At 43.7% G+C, this 25865-nt stretch overlaps 1 protein-coding gene across 11 annotated transcripts in view; it reads right to left on the bottom strand.

The window, feature by feature from the left end:
* LOC139259802 (bromodomain adjacent to zinc finger domain protein 2B-like) overlaps positions 1-25865 on the bottom strand; it is a 441395-nt gene that overhangs the window by 240658 nt on the left and 174872 nt on the right. For all 11 annotated transcript variants that reach the window (XM_070875573.1, XM_070875574.1, XM_070875583.1 and 8 more), the window contains 2 exons: positions 14890-15036; positions 5672-5863 (listed from right to left, as the gene is read on the bottom strand). In XM_070875573.1, coding sequence (XP_070731674.1) covers positions 5672-5863; positions 14890-15034 — 337 coding nt within the window. In that variant the 5' untranslated portion in view covers positions 15035-15036. The remainder of the gene's footprint in view (positions 1-5671; positions 5864-14889; positions 15037-25865) is intronic.

The raw sequence follows: 25865 nt of genomic DNA, 5'->3' as shown, positions 1-25865 counted from the left end.
TTAAAAAAAACAGCTTCTGTTTTTAAAAGAAATCTTTAAATAAATTTTAACTGAATAAAGAATTTGACATTGATCCTCTAGCTTTTCAAGTAATTTTGAAAAATGTGAGAGCGGAAACTGCTATAAGCTGAAGAAAAAATATCCCGCAGTACAGCTGCCTGAATGGTATGGATGTAGCCTGGGAAATGAAGTACATTGCACATGTTCAGACTGCATAATCTAAATTCAGCTCGCAGTGTCACAGTTCTGGCTAAATATATTAACTCCAAGCCCAGGATTTTGGGAGAGGCCAAGTTTTAATAAAGGCATTGAAAGACATAAAAAAACTAAATGGATACATTTAATCATATTATTGTGAAATATAATTGGTTGATTTTTACGTTATGTTTAAACTCCTATTTTGTGCATTAGAAATTTTAGTTACTGATGAAAAAAAAGTCAGATGAAAAACAATTTCAGAAAACATTGAGGAAAAATTGTGGTAATCCAATGACTAAATTGCACAGCCCAGTTTCAGATTGTTTTGAGTCATGAGTTTAAACAGATAAAACCCATTATAAAGCCCACTTTAAGGGCTCAAATTTTCCCAAGAGTTGCCCCGCTTTTTTTGGAATAACTTAAAAAATCGCAAATTTCCCCATTTAACTTGCTCTAGTGTAAGTCAGTTAGTTATGTTTTTTTTCCTCCAAAAGGGGGCGTGACCAGCCACTTACGCCTGTTTTGGCCATAGAAGCAAATTTGGCCAGCTAAAAGTTACTCCAAACTAACTTAGGCCAGTATATGTGGGCACTTTTGTAGGCACAGAAAAACCTTAACTACATTTAAGAAATCAGCACAGGTAGCCAGAGATGAGGGGGGTGGGAGAGGAGGGGTGAGTTAGAGGATTCTAAAGCACTAAACACCTTCACAGCATCAGCACAACATCACAACATCTTTACATCATCAAAAATAAAGGAAAGATAAATCAGCTGCTGAAAATAGAACAGTCCTGCTTTGCCGACTGTAGAATGCACTGGCTAGCCCTTCGGCTAGGGCTAGGGGCGGTATGCACGCATGACTGTAGGGGTGAGGGATGTTTTTTTTTTAAACACAGTTGTTCCTAAAAGTTGTGTAGTGATAATGGAACATGATTCAGTCTTAATGCAAAATATATTTTATTGGAAAGTTTAAAATGCACTTCAACAACAACAATAACAGCAACAGTAAAGAAAGTCTGCACCCATCCCTCACCCACATCTCGGGGAAAGTGCACTTTCTCATAGGGTCGGTGATGGTGGTGGGGGGGAGGGGGTTGGGGGCCTGGCTTGGGTCTGACCGGTGGCTGGTGGGTGGATTGAAGTGGGAGTGGCTTTTGAGTATCTGGCCTTTGTGCCCTTATTGCAGTAGCTAGCTCCCTCATGGCATCTGCCATCGTTTGCACACCCTCTGAAATGCCCACCCTCATTTCCCGTCTCAGTATTGAGATTTCACCCAACAGTGTCGTGACCTCATCACACACCCTACTGACAGTCACCACGTGTGATCTTGTAAGGGCATTGGTCTCCTCACCCAATGACATAACCTGATTAACATCTGATGAAGGCTGCATCTCAGGAGAAATTGATCGGCTTCTCCTTCCCCTCGCCGTGGGTCTGCCTAGTGGCACCCCTCCAGTATGAGGCGCAGGCTGGGACGGTGGGGCACTGGGTGTTCCAACATGCATTTCACCACCGCCATTGGGACCCGCAACCTCAGATGTGTGAAGCCATGGAATGTCGCCACGGAGCTCATGGAGGTTTCTGGCAGTGTGATGCCCTGTACTATGGACTGATCCATATCACGATCAGCATTCTCCCGTGAACACATTTCCATGGACCCCCTCCTCCCCCCACCCGCCTTGGTCTGGAGCGCACGCATCTGGATCTTCTGGTGGATCTTCAAGATTGTTGTCTTCTTCTGCAAAATACAACAGAACAGTCAAATGGTTAGCAGCACAGGAGGGGGTAGGATGGGTGGCATGAGTAGTCTCACGCGTAGCAGGCCAGTCAGCAGGTTGATTTGAAGGGCGACGATGCATTTTAATGACTCACCCTCACATGTGGGTCCAGCTTGTGTAGAGCGGATTCTTTTTCTGCAGGTGCGACTCAGCAAGGCAGCAACCCTCTGTTCCAGGGGTGATAGTTGGTGCAGATTTGACGGCCCTCCTCCTGTTCTAAGTCTTTCCCTTTTGTTGTGGGCCAATTTCTTCTGCAAAGATGAGAATATAACTTTTCAAACATGGTACGCTTCTGATGGGTGGGACATACACAGATGGTCACATTTACAATTGCAATTCCATTTAAAGATGAAGATATTACTTACACTCACTACTTGACCAACGTCCTGCCATTTCTTTTTGCACTGGCTTCCAGATCTTGCAGTATTCACCCCTGCGGAGTATTCTTCTGCAACTAGGTTCCAGCGTCTTCTCATTTCTTTGGGTGGAACTTTTGTGGGACCACTCTTACTGATATCCAGCTCCAGCCATTTGTCCTCAATGATAGTGACTAGTTTCTCCACTTCCTCATGGAGGAAATTCTTTGTTCTTCTTGCATGCTCTTGCGTCATTGGTGTATTGGAGTTGCACTCAGGTTATCTTGAAAAATCACAGTTCTCACCTTTCTTCCACCTATGCAGCATTCCTTTTCACTCCCTCAGCCACCCAAAAATCACTATTCACACCTTACCTTTATATATGGTCCATTGCCAATGCTGCTGAGGCACTGAGGGCGCTCTCCCTTTAATTGGCCGATTGCCAAGCTTCCTGCTCCATTGCGCACACGCTGAAACGGACACGCATCCCCCTGCCGGCACTCAAGAAGAAGCTGGGGCCAAGCTCCCCCTCCGTCGGCTGCGCTGAGCAAGTGCGGCCGAAGTTCTGCCCCGAGACCAGAAGGATGAAGGAGCAGCCAAATTAAAAAGGTAAATTTTCGGCGCGTTTTTTTGCCCCATGAAGTCAGCGTACCACGGCTAACTACGCCGCTCGAGGCGGCTGGAGAAATTTGGGCCCTAAATGTGGGCATACTGCTCTCTCTCTGCTCTTCCTTCACACCAAACAGATAACCCTCATCCCTCCCTTTCAACTCAGGAGCTGAGAATTTGGAAGCACCTGTGCCAGTCAAGGAAGAGAAGACGAGTTTTCAGGAAGGTGCACATCACTTGATCTGACTCTCGCAAGCACCAGCTCAGATAATGGCATCATGTATACTTCAGAGGCTAGGTTAGAGATGTCATCTGCACATGGTGACTCACTAGTCACAAGTGTGCAGGAGCTAGGGCAGGAGGATAGGATGCCACTTGTGCAAGTGCGCCAGAAGGCACATTCATATACTAGTTCTGCTGCAGAGGACTTGCATGCTGACTTCGAGGATCCAGGCTACCAAAGGTGGCTCATAAGCATCCTTCAGGAAATGCTAGGTGCCAGAGAGCTATGCACAACGTAGCGGAGCATGGAGTCGTCGAGCTCCAACTTGTCTCAAGGCTTTGCACACAGCATCAAGACCATTCTGTCCTACATGGATGAAGTGGTTAGCTCCATTAACAATGAGGTGGCATCCAATGCTGGCAACTTCCATGGCAGCACAGAAGCTCAGATGGCTGCTATGGCAGTTCACACTGCTGCCACATTCTCAGACTGCTGCCACCTTGGCTCTGGGGAAGAAAGTCAGCAGGGGCCTCCAAAACATCACAGTCCTGCACTCCACGGAGCCATACGCGTGCTGAGGTGCCGATACCAGGAGAATAGCCGTGGCTCCATAGCAGAGGCATCTGATGTCCTCTCTCAGAATGACAGCATGTCTGATTTCCCGCCAGCCACTCCACCAGTGCCCTTGCTGGTGCCATACAACCAGTCAGACCAGACTGCTCCGGCCTATGTCGAAATTGTGCAGTCTGCAGCAGTGCTCATTTACCACAGCCATCTGAAGTGTCCTCAATGGAAGATCTGCAGCTTTCCACCTCCCAAGCTGTAGCCACTGGGAAACACCTTGTAGGAGCACTAGAAAAGGGAAAGGAACACGCAAGACAGGCACTAAGAGCTGCTACAAGACTGAGTCTTAATTATTTGTGTAAACTATCAGATAGAGATGTAATTGAGTTGATTGATAAATCTGTTTTTGTTCTGGATTTCATGTTTGTTATGACTCAGAATCATACATCAAAGCAGGAAGCCATTCGGCCGATTGTGCTTGTTCCAACTCTTTGAAAGCTGTCCAATTAGTCTCATTCTCCTACTCTTTCCACATAGCCCTGCAAAATTTTCCTTTTCAAGTATATATCTAATTCCCTTTTGAAAATTACTAGTGAATCTGCTTCCACCAACCTTTCAGGCAGTAATTCCAAATCATAACATTCATTGTGTATAAATATTTCTCCTCATTTACTCTCACACATTAACCTTACTCAGGAGCATTGTAAGAAAAGTGTTCCCTGAAGACCTTCTATGGATATGGCCTCCTGTTCCGTGCCCTCCTCCTAATCCCCTCTTCTAGCAACTTCTGCTCCATGGTATCTTCCTTGTTGCTCCCCCTCGTCCTCCAGCACCAAAGGCACCCCAATGAGACCACCCATGTTGCAGCCAAATGATTTCTGAGGCAACCAAAAACAGTGCAGCACTAGCAAAATCTTTATTTGTTTAGACAAAGTGAACTTTCCAGAGTGATAAACACACCAAAAATATCCAGAAGTCAACCAGCAACCTGAAATGTTAAACCAGCAACTAACCTGCAAGTCTGTTATAGGGAGTAGAGTTTTGAAGAGTAAAGAATTGGACGTTCTTGCTATTGAGAGAGTGCACCGAAAGTTCACCAGACTGATTCCCGGGATGGCTGGACTGACAGATGAGGAGAGACTGGATCGACTGGGCCTGTATTCACTGGAGTTTAGAAATATGAGAGGGAATCTCATAGAAACATAAAATTCTGACGGGACTGGACAGGTTAGATGCAGGAAGAATGTTCCCGATGTTGGGGAAGTCCAGAACCAGGGGACACAGTCTAAGGATAAGGGGTAAGCCATTTAGGACCGAGATGAGGAGAAACTTCTTCACTCAGAGAATTGTGAACCTGTGGAATTCTCTACTGCAGAGAGTTGTTGATGCCAGTTCATTGGATATATTCAAGAGGGAGTTAGATATGGCCCTTACAGCTAAAAGGGATCAAGGGGTATGGAGAGAAAGCAGGAAAGGGGTACTGAGGTGAATGATCAGCCATGATCTTATTGAATGGTGGTGCAGGCTCGAAGGGCCGAATGGCCTACTCCTGCACCTATTTTCTATGTTTCTACTGCATGATCCCTTTAATTATTATTGGTGAGGGCACCTTCCTGTGGTTAACATCACAATGTGCTGTGCGAGTTCAGCATGCAGCGAGTTTGAAAATCAAAATGGGTCCAGCAAGAAGTGCAGAACCCTAACTTAAGTAAATTATTGTGCCCTTTAAATGTTGTTGCAACGCACCCTTGCCACCAGCGCCTCTACCTTAAATAATGACAGGCGGAGCACTTCTGGCCTGAAAGTACGTGCACTTCCTTCCCACTATATTGGGATCTTAGTAGGCCAGTGGCGCTGCGTGGCCGAATTTCTGGGCTTAAATCTTTTCTCACACTGTGGATTGCCATTAATGAAAAAAAATCTAATTAAAAAACTTTGGAGTACCTGGAAAAGATGATAGTTGTGTGTGTCCTACTAAGGCTGTAGATGCACCAATTGTTCCCAGGCCGCCAAACTCTGAACGCCCTGAGCTTGTAGTGTGCAGTCCAAAGGCTGCGTGGTTAACCATTGGGAAGGCACTCGATACTGCAGACAAATTAAAAGGCTGATCTCCAGCTGCTGCTCTAAACATTTGCCCTGAAATTGAACAAAAAGGTAAATGCTTTAATATTTAAAAGAAATTGCATTGGGGAGTGAACAAAAGAATGTTAAATATATTTTGAAGTAATATGAAAATATTCAACACCAACTTCATGTATATACATTTAAATGCTTCTCTCATTTTGTGAATTACTACCAAATACATTTCAAATGGTTTTTTTCCCATAAGAAATATAAATGAAAATCTGTAACCATGCACTCAGCTACCTAATCATAATACACTTAACATAATCTCACCCATGGTTTTGAAATTTCACTGGTACAACCAGAGATGAATGTTGGAAAGCAATAACCAGTAGGCTACCATAAAGCACTTGTGTCCAAATAACAAGCAAGACATCTGAAAATAACTTAATAAATTTGAATCTATGGTACAATTACAATTTTTAAAGAAATAAGGAGGAGGCTGCATCAGCGATCCACTACCTTAGTAAAATACAATGCCCTCTGACGACATGACAAGACAAAATAATTAAATGGCTGTGATCTGGGAGTTATAAGGTTCAAGAGGTAGGAAGAGATGAGGCCACTGAGGGATGTGAACACATAGATGGGAATTTTAATTTTCAGGCACTGGGAGCCAATGTTGGTTTGCAAACGCAGGGTTAATCAGCAAGCAGCACTAGGTGCAGGATAGGATACAACTAGCAGAGTTTTGGACAAAATGAAGTTTATGGAGAGTGTAGGATGAGAGGCCAACCGAGACCACAGGAGAATTGAGTCTGAAGGTAGTGAAGGCATGAACAAGGGATTCACTGTGGATGGGCTGAGGTAGCAGCAGAGGCAAACAATGCTACAAGGGTGGATGTATGTGGTTCCTGTAATGGGAAGGATACCAAGTCGGTAGCTCAGCTCGGAGTGGAACAAGGACACAGATATGGGGATAGAATCGGTATAGTTTGTTGCCAGGCCAAAGATAATGGCTTCAGCCTCCCAATGTTTAGCTGGAGGAACTTACTGGAAGAATTAGAAAATAAGAACGTGAATTTGGAAGACAGAGGAAACAAAGGCTAGAAAATAGACAACTAGGGAGTTTGGCAGAGCTAATGGTATATACTTCAATGCAAGGAGTATAGGGAATAAGGCAGATGAGCTGAGAGCACTTGGGAGTATGATATTATAGCTATTACTGAGACATAGCTGAAAAAAAGAGCAGGTATGGCAGCTCAACATTCCTGGTTACAGGGTTTACAGACAGGATAGACAAGGAGGTAGAAGAGCGAATATGTAAGCAAATTTCTGAAATGCAAAAATTATTAGGCAGTAAAAGTAGGAGATTTCAACTACCCTAATATTAACTGGGATAGAATTAGTGTGAAAGGTATAGAGGGTACAGGATTCCTAAAAATGCATTCAGGAGAATGTTTTTAGCCAGTACGTAGCAAGCCCAACAAGGAAGGGGGCAGTTCTGGACTTAGTGTGAGGGAACAAAGCTGGGCAGGTGAAAGGGATATCAGTGGGAGAGCATTTTGGTGGTAGTGATCATAATTCAATTAGATTTAGGGTAGTTATAGAAAAGGACAAAGATAAACCAGAAATAAAAGTTCTCAATTGGGGGAAAGCCAATTTTACTAAGCTGAGATGTGATTTAGCCATAGTGGACTGGAAACAGCTACTTGATGGTAAATTAGTGACAGAGCAGTGGGTGGCATTCAAGGAGGAGATCCTGAGGGTTCAGAGCAAGAATGTTCCCTTAAAGAAAAAGGGTGGGACTAACAATTCTAGAACCCCGTCGATGCCAAGGGGCATACAGGGTATGATAAAGAAAAAAAGGGAGACTTATGACAGATACCGAGGGTTCAATACTACAGAAAGCCTAGAGGAGTATAGGAAATGCAGGGGTGAAATTAAAAAGGAAATTAGGAAAGCAGAGAGAGAGAGCATGAAAACATTTTGGCATATAAAATCAAGGAAAACCCAAAGATGTTTCAAAGATACATTAAGGGCAAGAAGATAACTAAAGAAAGAGTAGGACCTATTAGAGACCATGAAGATAATGTGTGTGTGTGGAGGTGGAAGATGTGGGTATGGTTCTTAATGAATACTTTGCATCTGTTTTCACAAAAGAGAGGGGCGATGCAGACATTGCAATCAGAGAGGAGGAAATATTAGATGCAATAAACAGAGAAAGGAAGTATTAAGAGGTTTAGTAGCTTTTAATGTGGATAAATCCCTAGGCCCGAATGAAATGTATTCCAGGCTGTTAAAATAAGCAAAAAAGGAAATGGCAGAGGCACTGACCATCATTTTCCAATCCTCTCTGGCTACTGTGATGCTGGAGGACTAGAGGACTGCTAAATTGTACCTTTGTTGAGAAAGGGAGAAACCGATTGACCAAGTAATTACAGGGCAGTCAGCCTAACCTCGGTGGTAGGGAAAATTATTGGAGAAAATTCTGAGGGACAGGATAAATCTTCATTTAGAAAGACATGGATTAATCGAGGACAGTCAGCATGGATTTGTTAAGGAAAGGTCGTTTCTGATTAACGATTGTATTTTTTGAGGTCGTAACAAGGAGGGTCAATGAGGGTAGTGCATTTGATGTGATGTAAATAGATTTTAGCAAGGCTTTTGATAAAGCCCCACATGGCAGAATGGTCACGAAAGTAAAAGCTCATAGGATCCAAGGCAAAGTGGCAAGTTAGATCCAGAAGCAGGGAGCAAAGGGTAATGGTTGATGGGTATTTTTGTGACTGGAAGGCTGTATCCAGTGGGGTTCCGCAGGGCTCAGTACTGGGTCCCTTGCTTTTTGTGGTATATAGCAATGATTTAGACTTGAATGTAGGGGGTACGATTAAGAAGTTTGCAGATAATACTAAAATTGGCTGGGTGGTTGATAATGAATAGGAAAGCTATTGACTGCAGGAAGATATCAATTAACTGGTCAGGTGGGCAGAACAGTGGCAAATGGAATTCAGTCTGGAGATGTGAGAGATAATACATTTGGGGAGGACTAACAAGGCAAGGGAATACACATTAAATGGTAGGCCACTGAGAAGTGTAGAGGAACAAAGGGATCTTGCATTGTCCACAGGTCCCTGAAGGTAGCAGGCCAAGTAGATAAGGTGGTTAAGAAGGCATACGGAAGACTTGCCTTTATTAGCTGAGGCATAGAATACAAGAGCAGGGAGGTGATACTTGAACTGTATAAACCACTAGTTAGGCCACAGCTAGATTGCTGCGTGCAGTTCTGGTCACATTATTATAGGAAAGATGTGATTGCACTAGAGAGGATACAGAGGAGATTTATGAGGATGTTGCCTGGACTGGAGAATTTTAGCTATGAGGAAAGATTGGATAGGCTGGGTTTGTTTTCTTTGGAACAGAGGAGGGTGAGGGGAGACCTTATTGAGGTGTATAAAATTATGAGGGGCCTAGATAAAGTGGATACGATGGATTTATTTCCCTTAGCAGAAGAGTCAACAATCAGGGGGCATAGATTTATTGTAATTGGTAGGTTTAGAGGGGATTTGAGGGGAAATCTTTTCACCCAGAGGGTGATGGGGGTCTGGATCTTACTGCCTGAAAGGGTGGTAGAGGCAGAACCCCTCACCACATTTAAAAAGTACTTGGATGTGTACTTGAAGTGCCGTAACCTACAAGGCTACAGACCAAGAGCTAGAAAGTGGGATTAGGCGAGATAGTTCTTTGTCGGCAGATGCGGACACGATGGGTCGAAATGGCCTCCTTCCGTGCTGAAATTTCTGTGATTCTATGATTCATCCACGATTAGATGTCTCTCAAGTGTTTGTCAATAATGTCACCAAGGAGCAGCATGTAGACGAGGATGAGGATGAGGATGAGGATGGGGCCAATGATGGATCCTTGGGGGATGCCTGAGGTAACAATGTCAGGATAGTAAAATAAGCCATTTTGAGAAATACTCTGGCTATGAATACATAGTTGAGACTGGAACCAAGTGAGGGAGCGAAGAGGCACTGGAGCAGGATTGTGTGATCAATCATGTCAAGGACAGTGAGAAGGGATAATGCACTATGGTCACAATCATGGCGAATTTAATTCATGGCTTTATTTGGAGCCACTTTGGTGCTGTGAATGGTACAGAAACCTAATTGGTGTGAATGAAGCAGTTAGTTATGGGAGAAGTGGGCATGGATTTGGGAGGTGACACACATTCAAAGACCTTGGAGAGAAATTATATTTGGAGGAAAATGCATTTTAAGGTAAAATTCCAGAAAGTACAATAATTATATCTAATTAATATTTCTACAGCAAACATAAGTATAGAATTCTACAATCAATAATGAACAGTTAATCAGTTTCCTTTCTCCTGAGCTTACGATTGATTACATTTCAACCTCAATTCCTCTCCCTCTCTGGTTTAGTTTTGCCTCAAATGTCTGCAGAATATTTTAAAATCTATTTGATTGCTTAATAGTTAGAGACCAAGAAATTAAAACTGGTCACTGATTTATGCTATTTCATTTAATGACCAAGTTTTTTTTCAATTCATGAACTTCAACCAGAACGAAGATAAAACAATTATATATATCAATTATCAAGAACCCTCTAACCGATGCTCAGTTTGGGTTTCGTCAGGACCACTCAGCTCCAGACCTCATTGCAGCCTTGGTCCAAACATGGTCAAAAGAGCTAAATTCCAGAGGCGAGTGACTGCCCTTGATATCAAGGCAGCATTTGACAGTGTGGCATCAAGGAGCCTTAGTAAAATTGAAATCAATGCGAATCAGGGGGAAAACTCTCCACTGGTTGGAGTAATACCTAGCACAAAGAAAGATGGCTGTGGTTGTTGGAGCTCAATCATCTAAGCCCCAGGATATCGCTGCAGGAGTTCCTCAGGGCAATGTCTAAACTCAACCATCTTCAGCTGCTTCATCAATGACCTTCCCTCTATCATAAGATCGGAAGTGGGGATATTCGCTGATGATTGCAATGTTCAGTTCCATTCACCACTCCTCAGAAAATGAAACAGCATGCAGCAAGACCTGGACGACATTCAGGCTTGGGCTGATAAGTGGCAAGTAATATTCACACCATACAAGTGCCAGGCAATGACTATCTCCAACAAGTGAGAGTCTAACCACCGCCCCATGATATTCAACAGCATTACCATCGCTGAATCGCATATCCTGGGCGTACCATTGACCAGAAACTTAACTGGACCAGCCACATAAATACTGTGATGACAAGAGTAAGTCAGAGACTGGGTATTCTGTGGCGAGTGTCTTACCTTTTGACTCCCCAAAGCCTTTCCACCATCTACAAGGCACAAGTCAGGAGTGTGATAGAACACTCTCCACTTGCCTGGATGAGTGCAGCTCCAACAACACTCAAGAAGCTCAATACCATCCAGGATAAAGCAGCCTGCTTGATTGGCACCCCATCCACCACCTCAAACATTCAATCCTGCCATCACCATGGCTGCAGTGCGTACCATCTACAAGATGCACTGCAGCAACTCGCCAAGGTTTCTTCGGCAGCACCTCTCAAACCCACAACCTCTACCACCTAGAAGGACAAGGTCAGAAGGTGCATGGGAACACCATCACCTGCAAGTTCCACTCCAAGTCATGGACTGGATAGGCTGAATGGCCTCCTAATTACTATGGCTGGATAAGTCACATACCATCCTGACTTAGAAATTTAGTCGTTTCTTCATCGTCTCTCAGACAAAATTGTGGAACTCCATCCCTAATAGCACTGTGAGAGTACCTTAACCACATAGACTGTAGTGGCTCAAGGCGGCGGCTCACCACCATCTTCTCGGGGGCAATTAGAGATGGGCAATTAATGCTGGCCTTGCCAGCGACGCCCACATCCCATGAACAAATAATAAAAAATAGCATAGATGCCTTAAGGGGAAGCTAGATGTGTACATGAGGGAGAAAGGAATAGAAAGATATCCAGATATGGTTATATGAAGTAGGGTGGGAGACAGCTCATGTGGAGCATAAATATCAGCACAGAGCAGTTGAACCGAATGGCCAGTTTCTGTGTTCATCATCATAGGCAGTCCCTCAAAATCGAGGAAGACTTGCTTCCACTTTAAAAGTGAGTTCCAATACAGGAATTACAGTCTCTGTCACAGGTGAGATAGACAGTCGTTGAAGGAAAGGGTGGGTGGGGAGTCTGGTTTGCCGCACGCTCCTTCCGCTGCCTGTGCTTATTTTCTGCATGTTCTCGGCGACGTGACTCGAGGTGCTCAGCACCCTCCCGGATGCTTTTCCTCCACTTAGGGTGGTCTTTGGCCAGGGATTCCTCGGTGTCGGTGGGGATGTTGCACTTTATCAAGGAGGCTTTGAGCGTGTCCTTGAAATGTTTCCTCTGCGCGCCTGGGGATCGCTTGCCTTGTAGGAGTTCCAAGTAGAGCGCTTGCTTTGGGAGTCTTATGTCGGGCATGCGGACAATGTGGCCTGCCCAACGGGGCTGGCTGAGTGTGGTCAGTGCTTCGATGCTGGGGATGTTGGCCTGATCGAGAACACTGATGTTGGTGCATCTATCCTCTCAGGGGATTTGCAGGATCTTGCGGAGTCATCATTGGTGGTACTTCTCCAGCGATTTGAGGTGTCTACTGTATATGGTCCACGTCTCTGAGCCATACAGGAGGGCAGGTATCACTACAGCCCTGTAGACCTGTGCTAATCTATGTACAGTAAAACCTGTACAACCCGACAACCCCAAAAATGGACACTTGCAAAAAAAAAAGACAATTATTAACAGTCCCAAATAACTTGTATTATAATAGACACAAGCTGCTCATTGAAAACACGGACACTCGCATATTACGAACTACTGACAGCCTTCATTTCATTAAGTCAGTTTGCAATTTAAAACACCAGACACACAGGTCTGCAGGAAGGCAATGTGTGAAAATAAAAAACTGCTTTTGTGGGTATCTCTTTACCCAGCATATTTCGCAGCAGAAAAACGCTCTACGTAATGGTAGAGGGGTTTCTCTGCCACTATCGACGCTGAGTATAGAACTCCCCATTCCACAAAAGCCGGGAACTGTACCAAAGTGACTGGTGCTTTTGTGAAATGGGGCATGGGTCTCCAGGGCGTTGCTTCTAGTAACCTGGGAGATAACTGGATCTTTCCTTGAAATTATTTGCATGGAGAGCATGGCGTAAAATTACCCACCACTATGCACCCGTATCGCCCAACCACCACTGCAGAGAGGCGCGACCAGGTGGAGCAGTCAGGAGGGGGCTAATGATTCTGAAATAATGGGTGCTGACACTCAGCAAGGGGGGATCTGGGTTGGAGGGAGTCTCAGCATTCGTGGGAAGGGGAGGGCTCTGAATCTGGAAGCAAGGCACTCCAAAATCAAGGTGGGGGGATGGGACGAGATGGAAACTGGGGAATGGGGACTCGGGGGGGGGGGGGGGGGGTGAAAGAGATGGGGAATGGGTGCTCGGGAGAGATGGGTCTCGGGGGTAGATGGAGACTGGGTAATGGGGTCTCGGGGAGCGAAGGAGAAAGGGTCCAAGGAAAGAGAGGGAAGTGGGAGATTGGGGCCCAAGCCGGGGGGGTGGGGGTAGGGGTGAGTACCATCATTGTTTGCAGAGCCAGGAAAAGCAGCAAAAACATGGAGTGGGAGCAACAATGAGGAGGTGTAGCCAGTAAAGTGGAAGAACCAAAGGGGAAGGGAGTAAAATTCTTAAATTGAGAGCTATTAAACCATGGGATTCTTCACCACAGGTGGCTACTGAGGTAGACACAAATATTTAATATGGAAGGGAACAAGATAAATATCTGAAAAAGAGGAACATATATAACGATTTGGGGGTTACAGGAGAGGGCTGAGGACCTCCTCCTGAGCTGCAATTTCTCGGTATCCTCTCTTCACCAGCTCACGTGTGCCCTCTTGGTTCTTGGAACTTCTTGCACAGCAACTACTAGCGCAAAGCCACGAGTAAAAAAATTAAAATACAGGGGTAACCCAACTGTTATAAGGTAAATACAATAACATTTGTAATAGTTATGTGATCCAATGATACGTGATCATCAATGTTTCCATAATATTTTTTGGGTGCCTGGCCCCTTTAAGTGCTGCGAGACCCATTCAAATTCCCCACGCATGCGCGGTTTTTGACATTAGAATGCCATGGAGCCGGCTGCGCAGGACCTGCAGATCGCTGCTCGGTCTAAACAATAACATTGGTGATCATGCCTCCAACTATAGTTGGCAACCCTAACGTGCAGTCCTTCAAACTTCAGTCTGTCAAGCAACTTCAGGTAGTGGAATCCATTTTATTCCATTCCTGTCAAATATCAGGAATTTCTAATTTAAAACAGTACAAAGTATAGAGCAGAGGAGCATGTGTGAAAGCGGCTGAACAGGAGAAAAGCTCCAGTCAGATTGCGATCAACAGGGGCGAGCCGAGCACTCAAAACCCAACTGAAAACACGTGAGCAGGAAAAAGTAAAGCTGCAATTGGAGGATCACATCTCATTCCACCTGTACGTCAGGTAGTGATGAGCTGCTACACATTTGCCAGAACTTCAAACATTAGTAGCTACAGCACACAGAGGGATGGGATCCAGACAGGAGCTGCAGGACATTAATCCCCCCCCCCGCAATTTGGTCAGCATCTCACAGGCACTCAGCCGACAGCAACTGCCTCGACTTGTGGAGGCTGCAAATGTAGCAGATCCCAAGATCAGGACATCCCTCTCTCAATGGAAAAGGACCCCAGGATGGCAATCAACTGAGAAACCCAACAAACAGAAAATATAACTAAAATCATATCCCGCTGGCAGGGCTCCAGAAGTAGGCACGGTCCCAGATGAGAGTGATAAAAAAGGAATGCTGCAAGAGTTACAGCCAATCTCGGGATATTTTGCTGATCCAGTGTACTGTACATACAATGGCCATTTTGGAAATAAAGACACCTGCAAATAAAGGACACCTGATACCAGCCCCTTGGGTGTCCCTAATTTACAAATTTCACGAATTCGGTGTTCCAGGAATGAGCTTAACGTGACAGTGAGTTGTAGAAGCAGAGTACTGTCCTTACCGCAGGTCGACAGTGTGGAGCCAAACCCTGCAGCTCCTGTGGAAAGGCTTCCTTTAGAAGCAGCTGATGCTGTAACTGTAGAGGATGCTGAAGATGTAGAAGAAGGGGCAGAGGAAGTAGATGTCAACCGCTCCCCAGACTCCATATCTGAAAAGAGAATCAAACATTACCAAAAATAAAAGCAAATTTTGAGAATCCAGACGGCCTCCTCCTCAGTTATTACCAATTTCTCCCATTGTTTTCTATCATATTGCTATGGAAAAATACATTTTAATTAATCTCTCTTAAGAAGAATGGTGACAGTAAAAAGGTGCATTTTGCTCAATATCATATTCTCTACCTATAGTTAATATCTTATCAAGTAACTATTTCTGTTTGCATCCCTTTCTACTGTTCAATGTCAAGGCTGCTGTTTTACTGAGACGGAATGAGCCAAATTCTATTTCCAGCACTAAGAATTTTAGGATTTTTACTGATGAGCACATTGAGAGTTTTTTTTCTGTAAAAACCGCAGTCATTTGGTCATAACTTTTCGTGCATTTGAGGAGTTACAAAAGGTGCTGGGTTCCTAAAAAGTGATGGGTTCAAGCCAAACACCACAACCTGAGCACATAATCTCGGATGGCACTCTAGTGCAGTACTGAGGGGATGCTGCAGTGTCAGAGGTGCTGTCTTTCAGATAAGATGTTAAACTGAGGTTCCATTTGCCCTCTTAGGTGGACATAAAAAAAATCCCATGACACTATTCTAATAACGGCAGGGGAGTTCTCTTGGTGTCTGGCCAAAATTTATCCCTCAACCAACACCACTAAAACAATAATTGGTCATTTATCTTATTGCTGTTTGTAGGGCACAAATTGGCAGCTGCTATTCAATACATTCGACAGTAACTACACTTCAAAAGTAATGCATTTGTTGTGAAGCTCTTCGGCATGTCTCAAAGTTGTGAAAGGCACTATATAAATCCAAGTTCTTTATTAAAAAGAGGCCCCTTTAGATAATCCAAATAGGATGGCTTATGGGAGAAAAATTCTTCAGTTCACAGTGGAAAAAAGTGTTGCATTTCATCTGATTCATCCTTCTATTTTCTTTTTTCCCATTTGCTAAAAATCTAAAATTCATAAAGTCACTGGTTTGTCAGTCAAAATAATTTCAATAGGAAGGTAATCCTTTTGGAGCGAACAATAATAATTGTGATCAACTTCATCAGGTGATAATTGCGATCATATTTAACCGTGATTAATCTAATATTGTCACACACTGAAAACTGTTCATATTTTGGTGCATCCTACAAAACTTAGAAATGCTAATGAGCAGCTTCTAAAAAGCTGTCCTGGCCCCAAAAAGCTTGCAACTCAAAAGAAAATGGGGCCGATTTTGCGGCTGGCGGCTTACCTCCAGAGTATGCTGCCGGCATCCAAATAGAATATGAACTTACCGAATGGGGACCCTCCTTCATGAAGTTACTGTTTGACGCTGCGTACTCGAGGGCAGGATAATGGCCCACGGATCCCAGGGGTGCAAAAGTGTACCTGGGATCACGTGGGCCTGGTACTCCAATCAGTACATCTAAGGGAAAGTGTCTACCTCCAACACTGGTAACGTTCCTTACTTGCATTTTACCCAACAATGCATTTTTACAGAATTAACTGCAATTGGATGTATTTTTAGAATTATTATAAGGACAAGGAGAATAAATAGTTCCAAAATGACCCGTGCGCTCTCTCACACAGATGCAAATTCATTAGATTTTTTTGGTTTTCATTACTGTATTTCATTACTGTATTTCATTACTGTATTACAGTAAATTGTACTGCATTTATTCAAGATATCAAATTATATTACTGCCTGTCGAAAATCAAAAGAATTGATAAATTAAAATACACTCCTTAAAGCATTTTAGCTACTGCTGAACCACCCTGGCTGGATGCGATCTCATTTATTTTCACCATTAACATGGCTTAACCTGCAAAAAAACAGAACGGTGGTTTCTTTTGCAGTGAAACAGGCACTTGCTCTCACTAACCCTAACATTTTCGTCTGTAATTTCTGGGCAGTTGGTGGGCAATTAGCCCAATTCTGCGCCAGCAATGAGTATTTCCCCATTGGTGCAGATCATCTGTCAAGGCGTAACTTGACAGATCGCAAGTTCTGGATTTAGCGCATGTGCTTGAACTTGCGGTCAACTTTAAAGGCGGTATGACAGCGTACTCAGAGTACGTCGTTAAATCTGTCCCAATATACAGTTGAAACACAGGCCTGAATAAAGCTCTATGACCAAGAGCACTGCTTGACGGCAACTGAATAAGCCCCATATTATGTTTCAAAAGATAGATTTTACTGCATATTTTGTGTTCACATTCTACAATTCACTGTTTACCAATGAGATCTGAAATCCAATGGTCTCAGATAAAAAAGTAGTTACAATGGGAACACCATGGGACATGAACTTATCACGACTTAAGATGCACCCATATAACCAATTGACTGGATCTTGTTCTGAGCACTGAGTGAACTGTGCCAGTTATTTGTCAGACTTGCACATGCCCACAGTATTTCTGCACGGCAAGTTGCTATCGAACAGCCATCCAAAAAGTGCAGCACCCTCTGCAGAGCATCTGGGACCTGTGTGAACAGGGAAAGCAACGATATATCTCCTTAACCAATCAGATTGAAGAATCATTAATGACCAGCGCAGCGTCTGAACCAGGATGCTTCAGTTCGAATATTTTGTTCAATGCCAAATCATGTACAGAAAAGAGAGATAAAGGAGACAGAAAGAAAAAAAGATGATGAAATTGAAAAAAAAATCTGCAACAATAATTAACAGCTGAAGGAAAGAGACTCCACACGTGTAAAAGTTAATTTTCAGGGCCAAAGAAGTTGGCAGTAATTAAGACTGACTACGTCGTTAAAGGGTACTTAGACTACAACGGACAAGCCCCAATATTTTTTGACGCGCTTAGTATATAAGTACAGGAACTTTACACCGTTCAAGACACCTGAATGGTATGTCAGGTGGTGAGATGCTGTTTCCACGCAGCTTTTGGAGAAGCAGATCATCTCAGTGTTTAACTGTGCTATTGCGGTCATTGGAAGTTGCTTTCTGATTTGCACAAAAATAACAGTAAGCACTGTTAGCATCACTGTTATTTTAACAGCAAAATGTGGCCCAATATTTCATTAGTTGTACTTGAGAGGGAAAAAAAATAGAAGCCCACACAAAGTGCAATTTTGGATATGCAATAGTAGGTTTAGACATTTTTTTGAAGGGGGAAGCGAGCTCTGGTGTAAAATTTGTTTAGAGGAAGGTCTGGAGCATGCACCTTCCCCTCAAAAGAAATTTACATTTTGATACATTATTGGTGAACTTGCCAACATTTTGAATATTTTGAAGTTTTCTGTGATTTGGCATTTGAAGCCAAACAGAACTGAATCTATAAATACTCTCGAGGTTAAGGGCTGTATTTTTGGCTTTGCTGTTTTCGGAGCGAAAACGGAGACTGGACAGGAAATGTATCGCCCGATTAACATTAGTGATTAATTGCTTAACTTTTGTCATTTGGGCTCTTCGCTAGAGCTGAACCATTTTCACGGCGCAAAAAGGGGAACCTTGCTAACTTTAGTGCGGGGCCGAGAGCGCTCCAAGAGAGGTCTTGGGAGGGGGGAAAAAACATTGCCAACACCCTTTCCACACAAATCGCTGCAAAAATATAAAAAAAACTTTAACTTATCTTTTTTACAGTTTATCCAACTCATCACCACCGGCAAGGCTACACTGCTGTGTTTTCCCGTCATCCCGGTCATCGCAGGGCGTGTTTCGCGAAGTACGGGTTGAGAGACTCGAAACTCGCAGCGGTGTCGCAAAGCAAGCCGTTACACGTCCGGCACAGCTCACCCCGGCGGTGCTTAAAAACCGACCCGAGGATCATGACCGGGCGAAAAACAGCTGACCGTTCCATTTTTCGGTGCGGAGGATCAAAACGCGGCGAAAACCCGGTCACAAACGACCCAAAAATCCAGCTCATAATCTGTTCAGAATAAATTCTTTTTGGTTTCAAATGCTAAACCATAGTATACTTTACACTTGTTGTATGCCTCCATATATTTGAGCCATTTTACAAACAAGACAAAATATAGGAAGCAATCGCAGCACCCTGTTAGCAACAAAGTGTAAAATAACAAAATGAGGTTACTGGTAAGAAAATTCCTTAAATGCTGAAACACACCCCACACCATGGTAACAGGAACAATCAGTCAGACCGACACATTTACAGTATCTTATGAAACGATGCCCTTAAACCTGCAACTTTCTCTCTTGTATCAATCAATATGGTTGTGATAAGTTCTTTTAGTGAACACAAGAGCCACCCTCTAATATTTTAGTCTGAAGTGGGCGAGATCGATAAATAGACTTCAGGGATAAAATGGTAATTTTTGAAGCAAGCCTGACTGGAACAGAATTCAGAAATGCAAGCAGAAAATCTAGCACATATATATCTTTGTAGATTTTAGTATAAAAAGGTAAATGGTTATCATAAATTTATAAACACCCATTAACTAAAACCTGTAAAACATGACTTACCAATGAAATTGGATATTATTTATTAATTTATTACTAACATTTTGGGCTAGTTCAATGCCTAATGATATTACTGAGCTATCATTTCAATTTTTTGTAGCCCCATGTTGTGTTTCAATTGAACTTTTAATGGGGCTGCAAAGTTTTCACTGAACAACTATTCAAACTCTGCTGTAGTTGATTGCATTTACCTTCCTCCATGGTTGCTTTTGTAACCATTGCTGTATACTTGCAATTATTTCTGATCCAACTATGTAAAATAATCTGAGCCATGCTGCACTCATAATTATCACTCATCCAAGCCATCATTGCTGCCTCAGTAATGATCACAAATTCAGCAGCCCCCTTCCCCGCACAAAACAACTAACTTTAGGGGCCCAAGTTTCGAGCCCGACCTGGACGCCCGTTTTTCGCGCCACAAAGTGTGCCTAAAAAAACCCTCCAGATTCTCCACCTCCCTGCAGGTCCTCTGGCCCTCGGTGCAGCGCAGCAGAAGCTGTAGGGGGCGGAGCCAGGTCCCTGCGCTGAAAACAGTGCCGGGACCTCTGCACATGCGCGCTACAGTGGGCGCGCATGTTCAGTAGCTCCAGGCGCCCAAAACTGTGTGGGAGGGGCTCAAAGCACGCAGCCCCTAGCCCTGGCCGAATGGCCTCACTGGGGCTGCGTGAATAAGGCTCCTCCCACGGCCAGCTCCTGCTTCCTCCCGACCCGACTCGCGCTTCCCGCCTCCGGACCGGACCAGACACCGACTTGACTCACGCTCTCCCCGCCCCCCCCCCCCGACCTGACCAGACTCCCGCTCCCCCCCCCCCCGCACCGGACCCGACCCAACGCCACCTACCTGTAAAATCTGGTGATGGGGATGGGCCCTGCTCGAAGTCTCGGGCCCGGTCTGTTCAGCCTCCCTCCCCCTTCTCCTTCCCCCCACCCCCGCCAATCTCCTTCCCCCCGCCCCCCCCAATCTCCTTCCTTCCCCCCCCCAATTTCCTTTCTCCCCCTTCTCCCCTTTATCCCCCATCCCTCCCCCTTCTCCCCCATCCCTCCCCCTTCTCCCCCATCCCTCCCCCTCCCCTCGCTGTCAGAAACACAGACACTGACAGACAATGAGAGACACACACAGACAGACAGAGAGATAGAGACACTGACAGAGACACACTGGGGGAGGGGGGGGGCATCCCAGCACGCTGTTGGAGGGCTCCTGGTGCTGCAGTCGGTAAGTAGAAAATGTTTTATTTCTTGATTTTAAAAAAAAAATTATTTCTTATTAATTTTTTTTGGTTGATTTATTGATGTATTTATCATTTATTATTGATGATGGCTCTTTATTTGTAAAACTGAAGTGTTTAATGTTTGTAAACTTCCCTTTAAACCCCCCCTCCACCATTCCCGACGCCTGATTTGTAACCTATGCCTGATTTTCTAAAGTGTAGACAAGGTTTTTTCGAGCGTACAAAAATCTTCACTTACTCCATTCTAAGTTAGTTTGGAGTAAGTTTTCACTCACGAAACTTTGAAATCAGGCGTAAGTGGCCGGACACACCCCCTTTTGAAAAAAAAATTCAGTTCCAAAGTGAAACTGTCGAACTGACTAGAACTGGAGCAAACTAAATGACGAGAATTCCGATTTCTAAGATACTCCGTTAAACACCAGTTGCTCCTAAAAATCAGGAGCAAATCATGTGGAAACTTGGGGCCCAGGTGCCTGGCAATGAGAAGCACAAATGCTGTCTGGAATTACTGACTGTGCAGAACACAACATATGCTTAAAACACAGCAGAGCCATATAATTTAAAGGAAACTAGCACTTGATTCCTACAAAACAAAATAAAGAGCAGTTCTCTGATACGCCATCACTTCTTTCCAAAAATTGAAATATTGAAAATATTTATAACCAAATGGCAAGGGTCCCAAAAACCCCTTGCGCTCAATTTTCAAATTCCCATTCTTGTGTCTAAATCCCTCCAGCAATTTTGTTTTCTCTTGTCTTGTTTACAAGCACAGTAAAATGTGTGTATATACAAGCAGTGCAGTTTAAAAAAAAATCACACCCATCGACTTCTTAGCAGTACAGAGCCATCATATCAGTAAGCGAATATTAAACTATCACACCACCAGGATATTCGGGGAGACTGGCTGCAATTGTAATTTTTTGGCACCATCGCCTTCTATTTCAGTATGCAAATGCAGAAAAGTACATTTACGCGTACAACTTTAATTAAAAAAAAGTTTACAAAATGTACATAGAATTTATAGTACCAAATAGGAGTTCAAATTCAAGGCTAATTCAGTCCCCAATTGTGATTATAAATGGAATTCTAAAAATCTCTCCTACAATACCCAGGTTTTAAACAACTTGATAGGTGTGACCATACCTGTAAAGAATGATCACACCCATTAACCTGCCTGACACAAGTCATGGAAACAATGAATTTTGATGTTAGCACCATCATTGATACGAAAGGATTAAACATTTGACTCATCAGGAATTTCTGGCCTTTAATCCAGGTTGTGACATCAGCTGCAAGCAATGCTTACATTGCAACATCACTCCAAACTCAAACCAACATGAAGACTACCACATAAGCAAATTAAATTCACTTCCTTTGATCGGGTTTACTGTTATTGTTTTTTATTTGACGTAAAAGAGCAATAAATGACCTTCTTCGATGTACGTAAAATAGACATTTATTCCTAAATTCAGCAAATGTCTGCAGTAACTTAAATTGCACAATATATCTATTTCATGCTTTTGGAGGTTCATTCCATTAAAAAAAGTGAAAACCACTGAATTGGATTTCCATTTGACCAGTTTTTCCTCCTTCCCTTCCCACACCCATTCCCTTGGAAAAAAATGATCAAAGTACTCAAATTGGTGGAAGTGTTTTATTTTCCTACTCCATGCCCAAGTTTCCCCAGGAGTTACACAAGAACATAAGAATTAGGAACAGGAGTGGGCCATCGAGCCCCTCGAGCCTACTCCACCATTCAATAAGATCATGGCTGATCTGGCCGTGGACTCAGGTCCACTTACCCGCCCGCTCCCCGTAACCCTTAATTCCCTTATTGGTTAAAAATCTATCTGTGATTTGAATACATTCAATGAGCTCGCCTCAACTGCCTCCTTGGGCAGAGAATTCCACAGATTCACAACCTTCTGGGAGAAGAAATTCCTTCTCAACTCGGTTTTAAATTGGCTCCCCCGTATTTTGAGGCTGTGCCCCCTAGTTCTAGTCTCCCCGACCAGTGGAAACAACCTCTCTGCCTCTATCTTGTCTATCCCTTTCATTATTTTAAATGTTTCTATAAGATCACCGCTCATCCTTCTGAACTCCAACGAGTAAAGACCCAGTCTACTCAATCTATCATAAGGTAACCCCCTCATCTCCAGAATCAGCCTAGTGAATCGTCTCTGTACCCCCTCCAAGGCTAGTATATCCTTCCTTAAGTAAGGTGACCAAAACTGCACGCAGTACTCCAGGTGCAGCCTCACCAATACCCTGTACAGTTTCAGCAGGACCTCCCTGTTTTTGTACTCCATCCCTCTTGCAATGAAGGCCAACATTCCATTTGCCTTCCTGATTACCTGCTGCACCTGCAAACTAACTTTCTGGGATTCTAAAAGAGTTTCATGCACAAGGACCCACAGGTCCCTCTGCACCGCAGCATGTTGTAATTTCTCCCCATTCAAATAATATTCCCTTTTACTGTTTTTTCCCCCCAAGGTGGATGACCTCACATTTTCCGACATTATATTCCATCTGCCAAATCTTAGCCCATTCGCTTAACCGATCTAAATTTCTTTGCAGCCTCTCTGTGTCCTCTACACAACCCGCTTTCCCACTAATCTTTGTGTCATCTGCAAATTTTGTTACACTACACTCTGTCCCCTCTTCCAGGTCATCTATGTATATTGTAAACAGTTGTGGTCCCAGCACCGATCCCTGTGGCACACCACTAACCACCGATTTCCAACCCGAAAAGGACCCATTTATCCCGACTCTCTGCTTTCTGTTAGCCAGCCAATTCTCTATCCATGCTAATTCATTTCCTCTGACTCCGCGTACCTTTATCTTCTGCAGTAATCTTGTGTGGCACCTTATCGAATGCCTTTTGGAAATTTAAATACACCACATCCATCGGTACACCTCTATCCACCATGCTCGTTATATCCTCAAAGAATTCCAGTAAATTAGTTAAACATGATTTCCCCTTCATGAATCCATGTTGCGTCTGCTTGATTGCACTATTCCTATCTCGATGTCCTGCTATTTCTTCCTTAATGATAGCTTCAAGCATTTTCCCCACTACAGATGTTAAACTAACTGGATATAGTTACCTGCCTTTTGTCTGCCCCCTTTTTTAAACAGAGGCGTTACATTAGCTGCTTTCCAACCCGCTGGTACCTCCCCAGAGTCCAGAGAATTTTGGTAGATTATAACGAATGCATCTGCGATAACTTCTGCCATCTCTTTTAATACCCTGGAATGCATTTCATCAGGACCAGGGGATTTGTCTACCTCGAGTCCCATTAGCCTGTCCAGCACTACCTCCCTAGTGATAGTGATTGTCTCAAGGTCTTCCCTTCCCACATTCCCGTGACCAGCAATTTTTGGCATGGTTTTTGTGTCTTCCACTGTGAAGACCGAAGCAAAATAATTGTTTAAGGTCTCAGCCATTTCCACATTTCCCATTATTAAATCCCCCTTCTCATCTTCTAAGGGACCAACATTTACTTTAGTCACTCTCTTCCATTTTATATATCGGTAAAAGCTTTTACTATCTGTTTTTATGTTTTGCGCAAGTTTACTTTCGTAATCTATCTTTCCTTTCTTTATTGCTTTCTTAGTAATTCTTTGCTGTGGTTTAAAATTTTCCCAATCGTCTAGTTTCCCACTAACTTTGGCCACCTTATACGCATTGGTTTATAATTTGATACTCTCCTTTATTTCCTTGGTTATCCACGACTGGTTATCCCTTCTCTTACCGCTCTTCTTTTTCACTGGAATATATTTTTGTTGAGCACTATGAAAGAGCTCCTTAAAAGTCCTCCACTATGCCACCGTTTAGTCTGTGTTCCCAGTCTACTTTAGCTAACTCTGCCCTCATCCCACTGTAGTCCCCTTTGTTTAAGCATAGTACACTCGTTTGAGACACTACTTCCTCACCCTCAATCTGTATTACAAATTCAACCATACTGTGATCACTCATTCAGAGAGGATCTTTTACTCGGAGATCGCTTATTATTCCTGTCTCATTACACAGGACCAGATCTAAGATAGCTTGCTCCCTTGTAGGTTCTGTAACATACTGTTCTAAGAAACAATCCCGTATGCATTCTATGAATTCCTCCTCCAGGCTATCCCGTGCGATTTGATTTGACTAAGCGATATGTAGGTTACAATCCCCCATGATTACTGCCGTCCCTTTTTCACATGCCTCTATTATTCCCTTGATTATTGTCCGCCTCACTGTGAAGTTATTATTTGGGGGCCTATAAACTACGCCCACCAGTGACTTTTTCCCCTTACTATCTCTAATCTCCAACCACAATGATTCAACATTTTGTTCATTAGAGCCAATATCATCTCTCACAACTGCCCTGATATCATTCTTTATTAACAGAGCTACCCCACCTCCTTTCCCTTCTTGTCTATCCTTCCAAATTGTCAGATACCCCTGTATGTTTAATTCCCAGTCTTGGCCACCCTGCAACCACGCTTCTGTAATGGCCACCAAATCATACCCATTTGTAATGATTTGTGCCGTCAACTCATTTACCTTATTTCGAATGCTGCGTGCGTTTAGGTAAAGTGTTTTAATACTAGTTTTTAAACCATGATTTTTAGTTTTGACCTCTCCTGCAGCCCCTTTATATTCATACATATTGTCCCTTCCTATCACCTTGTGGTTTACACTGACCCCAGTGCTATTCTGCTATGTTGCCTCCTGCCTTTTGCATTCTTTCTTGGGGTCCTGTTCATCTGCGCTCTCACCCACTCTAACTAGCTCAGAGCCCTCTCCTGGGTTCCGAATACTCCTCGCATTGAGGCACCGAGCTTTCAAGCTTGCCTTTTTATTACACTTTGACCCTTTAGAATTTTGCTGTACATTGGCCCTTTTTGCTTTTTGCCTTGGGTTTCTCTGCCCTTCACTTTTACTCATCTCCTTTTTGTCTTTTGCTTCTGTCTCCATTTTGTTTCCCTCTGTCTCCCTGCATTGGTTCCCAACCCCCTGCCATATTAGTTTAACTCTTTCCCCAACAGCACTAGCAAACACTCTCCCGAGGACATTGGTTCCGGTTCTGCCTAGGTGCTGACAGTCCGGTTTGTACTGGTCCCACCTCCCTCAGAATCGGTTCCAATGCTCCAGGAATTTGAATCTCTCCCTGCTGCGC

Source organism: Pristiophorus japonicus, chromosome 3 (assembly GCF_044704955.1).
Source record: "Pristiophorus japonicus isolate sPriJap1 chromosome 3, sPriJap1.hap1, whole genome shotgun sequence".
Classification (NCBI taxonomy): domain Eukaryota; kingdom Metazoa; phylum Chordata; class Chondrichthyes; family Pristiophoridae; genus Pristiophorus; species Pristiophorus japonicus.
This window is presented reverse-complemented; position numbering and strand designations above follow the sequence as displayed.